At 46.9% G+C, this 7083-nt stretch overlaps 1 protein-coding gene across 1 annotated transcript; it reads left to right on the top strand.

The window, feature by feature from the left end:
- The first annotated feature begins 1737 nt into the window (after nucleotides 1–1737).
- On the top strand, nucleotides 1738–5517 carry LOC114909056 (homeobox protein OTX2). The gene is made up of 3 exons (XM_029258238.1): nucleotides 1738–2276; nucleotides 2812–2963; nucleotides 3629–5517. The coding sequence occupies exons 1-3, from the start codon at nucleotides 2180–2182 to the stop codon at nucleotides 4247–4249; spliced, it is 870 nt and encodes a 289-aa protein (XP_029114071.1). The 5' UTR covers nucleotides 1738–2179; the 3' UTR covers nucleotides 4250–5517.
- Nucleotides 5518–7083: the final 1566 nt, after the last annotated feature.

Here is a 7083-nt window from a genome sequence, read left to right as displayed (position 1 = left end):
CAACTTATTATTTTTTTGTTAAAGTCAGAGGTGAATGAAAAGGCTAACTGGACAAACGCGTGGGTTTAATAAACAGAGCGCCAGTCCATCTCTTTTTGTTTCATTTTCGTCAAGCAGAAAATTAATCAGCCGAACGCGGCGCGAGGCGACGTTGGCGTCGCGTAATTAGGGAGCGCGTGCCACCCGGATTATCTCGTTAATTTATCAAGAAAAAACATTTATTATAATTAATTCTTGGACAGGGTAATCATTATTGAGCGAGTGCGGAGCAACTGGTAGACGAGGTCTGCGTGGAGAAAAGTGACAGATTGAGCCGAGAAGCCGTTAGATATGAAAACTGTCATTACGGGGTGACGGATCCAGAAAAGGGGACGGAAAAGGGGACATCGCAAAAAAACCCAGTCGGTTACTGCTCTTCAGGTGGCCATCCGAACACATGCACGTAGTCATTTTCACTTGCAAAGTGGACAAAACGAAAAAAGTCCAGGCGCGAAATTAATTCTAGGCCTATAATATTAAATCATATTTTGCGGCTTTCAAAACAAGCTTTGTGCGCAAAATACTTATAATACAGATCATGCCACATTTCGGATTCTCATGTAGGAAATAACTGCTGATCACGATAATTTGATTTTTATCGTGCAACTTTAAATGCAAAAATACAGGTTTAAATAATAGGCACTGGTTCGGCTGTTTAATTGTGGATATATCTTCTGCGCGTGCGCACGGCCTTAAATCACGCTAAAATCGATTCTTTCATTCTTTGAAAATATAAAATACAAATGTAAAGCGCTTCAATTAAATTTTGTGTTCCTTTTTTGAGAATCCCAGGCACTTCGGGAAACTTTAGAACACAAAAGTGATTTTAGTCCCGAATAGGTCTGCCAAAAAAAACAAAATAAAAGAAACTTTTCGGAAATACATTTTAAACCTGCGATGCGCCTATTTCTCTCCTAGTGCCGCAATCCTCAAAAAGTATATTTTAATCCAAAATTTTCCAACATTGATTCGTACGTGTTCCCTTCCTTTTTAATATTCAAAGAGCGTATTTAAAAGTTGCGTCCGGCCCAATAATGACCTTGTCCGCGCGAGGACGTGTTTGCCCTCGGCGGATTTTTAATGTGAAGTTTGTTTTAACGCTTTAAATGAGCCGGGAAGTGTTTTGACAGCGGGAAAGGGGATGAGTTCTTAATTGGAAGTTTATTGCGCGTTTGTTTAACGCGTCTCTCCAGCACATATAATCAACACGTCTCCACGGCCTATTGAACACACTGCGGTGTCTCCAAAACCCAAACTAGCGGCACCACTTTAATGAGGTGAAAATGGCCGAGAAGAGGCCGCATTTACGCCATCGCTTCTGCCGAGTTATTACTCCAAGGAGTAAAATGTTGCACGTTTAATGACGGCCCGTTTAAATGTACCGGGCGGGCGGCGCGTTATGGAGACAAAGCCTGCAGATATAATTAGAATGAAGATGCTGCGCTACTTTAATGGCTACAAAATGGGTACCTAGAAGTTTACTGCATTGTTCCTTTGTTTCTCGCCAACGGGGCTTTTGTTATCTGCATTATTTATCTGGCCAACAGTGGCCTTTGTCTCGGCAAATGGCCCCCCAATCAAGCCCCTCTGTGCTGGAAACAATTAGCTGGTCCGAACCTATGGGTCCTATGCAAATTGTGCGCCTTGTTGCGACCCAATGTGTGTGCATTTCAACGACTCTGTTTTGTTCTCCGAGAAGGCGTGTTGCAATTATGGGATGTAGCTGTTTCGAGGAGGAGGAGGAGGAGGAGGAGGGGGGGTTGTCAGGAAGAGCATCACTCAGTTCACGAGGACAGCTGGGGGTCCGCGGGCTGCTTTTAAGAGCACAGACCCAACAGATCGACGCTCATTCCTAACTTGGCTCCGGCTGCCGTCGGACCAGCGCGCCCCTCACACGAAACTTGCCGAAGCACATTTCACTCACGAACGAACCTTCTCTCTTTTTGTGCTTTCTGGAGCAGGCGTAGATACCGACGTAGCTGGGACCGGAAAAAAAAAAAAAAGAAATACAGAAAGGAGGAGGAAAAAAAAAAAAAAGAAAGAAAAAAAAAGAAAAAAAAACAAGAACTGGGGACTACAAGAGGCCTTCCGTTTACTTTTCGCCAATTTCACCAACTTTGCCCTCCAGTCCAACTTTAGCATGATGTCGTATCTTAAGCAACCACCTTACACAGTCAATGGACTGAGCCTAACTACCTCCGGGATGGACCTGCTGCACCCCTCCGTTGGGTACCCAGGTAAGGAGATCTGTCTCGACTCGTGGCGTCGCATCGTGTCGCGTCGCTCTTTCCCTCCACTTTCCAGCGCAGCTCCGACGTATCCAGGCGTCCTCATATTCTTAATATCAACATAGATTTTGCCAAACGGTGCTTCATCTCACCAGCTTGGTGCGCACCAGCGCTGCTCAATTTTACACACTCCGAATAAAGTATATTGCATGACATTCCGCATACTCTTATTTTCTAGCTCTTTCTATAGAAAGAGAAATAATTTCTCACCCCATGATTCAAATTTAACTTTTGCCGTTATGTACCGCTAGCGTTTATATTTGCAAATGCTTTTTTTTTTTCCTTTCCTGGATGAGACACGGGACTAAAAGACCTAAGTGATTTGTTTCATTTCCATCTCTTAAGTTTAACCTAAGCAAGCGCATTTGTGGGAAGCTAATATCTCGGTTAAACTAGTACAATGCTGCGTGATAAATGTTTCTGAATTTATTTGTTGAGCGACAACGGTGGTCTGACGAACTTTTCTCCCCTCCACCCCCCGCAGCGACGCCTCGTAAGCAAAGGCGCGAGCGGACTACTTTCACCCGCGCGCAGCTCGACGTGCTCGAGGCTCTTTTCGCCAAAACCCGTTACCCGGACATATTCATGCGCGAGGAGGTGGCTCTCAAGATCAACCTACCGGAGTCCCGCGTGCAGGTGAGCGGCGGCGGCTCGAGCGCGAGGAGCCTCGAGCGTCCCGCCGTCATCGCTTCTAATTATAGAGCTCGGCCCCGAAATGAACGAGTCGCGGCTTCCTTCGACTGGAAACACCCAGTAAAACCGAGTGAAAAGCAAAGTCCTCCTGTCTGAAGTTCATATTTGGGAGGGACGATATTTGAAGGGATATTCTGGCACATTCCGCGCGCTTGAAATGCGCACTTTAATTAGAATCCTGACAAATTACGGCAGTTACGCAGTCATAACTGTCATAATTAAAAGCGGCACTTTTACAATTCAGAAACATACAATGTTTTTACCCTCCCCGTCTATTCAGTCTACAGTGTACGTATATCAGCTGCACGGGAGGACAGATTTTTTTTTTTTTTGGAAATAATATTTTCAGGGAGGTGCATGTACAGTGCAATGTTTACACTACATGCAGGCAATTAAGGTGCTGTATTTTCCCCCAATTTAAGTGACACATTCTGACATGATTAACACTAAAGTGACACATTCTCATTCTCAAAAGATGAGTTCAATTAGACTGTTGAATTCATTAAGATGTTCCTCTATTATTATTATCATTATTGTTGTTGTTTAATCTGCTCCAAAAGCATGTCGCCGGTTTAACGGAGTAAACGTGCGGCCTGCCTGTCCTGCAGGTGTGGTTCAAGAACCGAAGGGCCAAGTGTCGCCAGCAGCAGCAGCAGCAGCAGAACGGGGGCCAGAACAAAGTTCGGCCGGCCAAGAAGAAGAGCTCTCCCGCCAGGGAGGCGAGCTCGGAGAGCGGGGCCAGCGGCCAGTTCACACCTCCCTCCAGTACCTCAGTGGCCACCATCTCGACCAGCAGTGCGCCGGTGTCCATCTGGAGTCCGGCCTCTATTTCTCCACTGTCTGATCCTCTCTCTACCTCTTCCTCCTGCATGCAAAGATCTTACCCGATGACCTACACGCAGGCATCAGGATATAGCCAGGGCTACGCCGGATCTACGTCTTACTTCGGCGGCATGGACTGCGGTTCTTATCTCACCCCGATGCACCACCAGCTGTCTGGGCCCGGCTCCACGCTCAGTCCGATGAGCACTAACGCGGTCACAAGTCACCTGAACCAGTCCCCCGCATCCCTGTCGGCCCAGGGCTACGGCGCTTCGGGCCTGGGCTTCAACTCCAGCGCGGACTGCTTGGATTATAAAGACCAAGCGGCCTCCTGGAAGCTGAACTTCAACGCCGACTGCTTGGATTATAAAGATCAGACCTCGTCGTGGAAATTCCAGGTGTTGTGAAAGGAACGAGCGTGAGCAAAGTCACCCGAGAGCAGCGGCAGCGAAACGAACAAGTAGTCCTGACAGCCTTCAGCGAACGAGTGTGTGAGAGACCGGACATTCCGAGTTAGCCAGGTGTGGGACGTGAAGGCGCTGTCGGCCGGTGCCCCCCCACTCATTACTCCCCCTCTTATTTAAGGTGAGAGAAGATGATGATGATGATGATGATGATGGTGATAATGAAACAATTAAAATTAAAAAAAAAAAAAAAGAGATCACACCGTTTTCCCGAGAACATGTTGTTTTCCTGAACCTCGGAGGGCGCAAACCTGCAGCCTCCGCGTTTTGTGTGTGTGTGTGTGCGCGTGCGTGTGCGTGTGTGTGTCTCGGAATCGCAGCACCTGTTGGTCAGTTTGAGGACAACTCGCAGCGAACTCTTAGCAAACTTTGATCAAAGCCACGGAGCAAGTCGTTATCCAGCAGGACGGAAGAAGTGAGCGAGAAGAGCCAGTCCTTGGCCAAGTGCTTGGAATGGGCAGGTTTTTTCCCCCTGGCGCGCGGAGGGAGCGGACCCATCGATCAGGACGGTGTGTGGACTGCGCGCCCCCGAGGCGACCTGGATGCACTACTTTATTTAAGAAAAAAAAATAATGTTTATAAGGAATCAATATGTAGTTTTTAAGAGACAATCAGTGTGTGTCTTATATAAATGGTACATATGTGTTTTTTATCTGTGCTAGCCTTCGAAACTGTGATCTGTTGTATTGTATGCAATTTGTGAGCTTCTTCGCATCAGCGGGAACTCTGCTGTGATTTTAATAGGTTTATAACTTTTTGAACGGAAAAAAAAGTATTAATACTGATTAAAAATTAAAATTACCCGAGATACCCGACTGCCCCGAAATTTAAAGAGAGTGTCGGTGTTGGGAAGAAGAAGCTTGAGTGCAAAAAAAAAAAAAAAAAAAAAAAAAAGAAAAGAAAAGAAAAAAAAAACGCCTTTTACACCACCCCACCCTCGCGCCGTCTCCCCTCGATCACACACTGATCACACATCATGGACCTTAACTTGGCTCGAATGGTAGTGCGGGCCACTAGTGAACAGAAACGGTGGACACAAATAAAGGTCGTTTGGTCTGACCCTTCTTACAATGACTATTTAATTCAAACTGGATCTCTTTTTTTTTTCCTCTGTGTGTGTGTGTGTTTGGAAATGTTTATAGAATATTATATAAGTATATATGCATAAACGTCATCAGTGGACTTCGCACATGTATGCATTAAAGTCGTTCTAGCACTAATTCATTTGTGTTCCGCTATTCCTGCACGTGGCCCCAGGCTTTAGGCACAAAGACCCCATAAGGAAAATAATTGCCTGCAAATTATGGACATGTGTTAAGGTAGGCAGCCTGTACTAGGAAAATTATTTTAACCTTAGTGTTATGACGTTAATTTTAGTTCGGAAGGGTTCAGGTGATGTACGTCCGTTTCCGTTACGTTACTTTAAGTTACCTTGAAAAAGAATGAAATGGGAGAAATACTTTTTTTTTTCCCTTTGCTTAAAACGTCAGACTTGTTCAGCAAGACTTACTTGCGCCTTACGTTCCACTTTTTCATTCAGTTTTTATGATTGAGATTGTTTATAGTACAAAAGGGCATTTAAACAAACAAAAAAGAAGGGGATTTTAAAAATTATTTTACCGGTACGCAGTGCAGAAAAAAAAAGAAAAAAAAAACTTGAAGCAACCATGTCGTAATTTGAATCCAAGGTGGGGAAAGTGCTTTAAATGATGAGTATGTAAAATAACAAGAACATCAAAAGGGTTTTTTTTTTTTCCTTCTTCTTCTTCTTCATATGGCAAAACAGCGTGCACTCAACTTGGGACAATTTCCTCTTTCATTTTATGCGAGATGCTGACAGTAAAAATGAAGGGTGTCCAGCGGGGTCTCGTGGGTGAAGGGGTCGTCCAAAGAGCGCGCTTCTTAACCTGACAACCGAGATGACAGCCCACAGAGGGCCGTGTAACCCGAATCTTCTGGGAATCCCGAGAACGACTTTTTTTTTTTGCACAAAGGCTGGCCTTGAAACGTCTAAACCTGCAATTTGTAGTGTAAGGAAAGAGCGGGTCGAGGCGACGCCTCAGCCGTCAGCGTGAAAGCGAGGTGCGCGCCCGGCGCGAGCGTCAAGGCCCACGGAAACGCGGCGGTGTGACAAAGGTTCGAGGCGACAGCTAGACAACCGCTAAAAGTGACGAGCGCCGCTCAGCAGCCGCGAGCCCGGAACACGTGCACGCGCAGATGGACAGGTGACATCCCGGCATGTTTGGATAAAGGTGGCTGCGGGGATGATCAAAGAGAAAACTGCGCCTTAAGTGGCTCCTTCTTCTTCTCCTTCTTCTCCGACTCCCAATTAGGCTTCAAGTTGCTTCCCTCAGAAGCGTCGGCTTTTGATTTTTAAAGGGCCGCTAGTCTGTCTGCGCGCGCACTTGGAGTCGTTTCGCTCGGAGTCGTTTCTGAGCGCCGCGCTTCCCCCCCTGCCTTCACCGGAGGCCAGAAATCTCAGTTAGGCGCTCGAGTGTCGAGGCGCCGGAGCGGCCGAGAGCCGCGCGGAAGCGCGAGGACAAAGGAAGCGAAGGGCGCATCGGCGCCCCGCTCGCGACACTCACTCACTGCCGGCCTCCGCTCCACACCGTTTTCTCCGCTAAATAAGGAGGGTTCGCAGAGTGAACGCAAAAAAAAAAAAAATCCCTCGAGTGACCGCGTATGAATTTCCGCACGATTGCCGCAAATTTCCGCGCGCGCCACCAAGGAATGTCACTCTCGGCCGGAGCGTCGCGCGCCTTTCCTGTCCTTCCCCG

This window comes from Scleropages formosus, chromosome 15 (genome assembly GCF_900964775.1).
Source record: "Scleropages formosus chromosome 15, fSclFor1.1, whole genome shotgun sequence".
Lineage (NCBI taxonomy): Eukaryota > Metazoa > Chordata > Actinopteri > Osteoglossiformes > Osteoglossidae > Scleropages > Scleropages formosus.
The sequence above is the reverse complement of the archived record's forward strand: the minus strand, read 5'-3'. Positions and strand labels throughout refer to the sequence as shown.

Bases quoted from the DNA above. Each gene is read 5' to 3' on its own strand.
- LOC114909056 (XM_029258238.1), top strand. From the start codon at position 2,180: ATGATGTCGTATCTTAAGCAACCACCTTACACAGTCAATGGACTGAGC. The intron at 2,277-2,811 runs GTAAGGAGATCT...CACCCCCCGCAG, and splicing joins CCCCTCCGTTGGGTACCCAG to CGACGCCTCGTAAGCAAAGG. The intron at 2,964-3,628 runs GTGAGCGGCGGC...CCTGTCCTGCAG, and splicing joins TACCGGAGTCCCGCGTGCAG to GTGTGGTTCAAGAACCGAAG.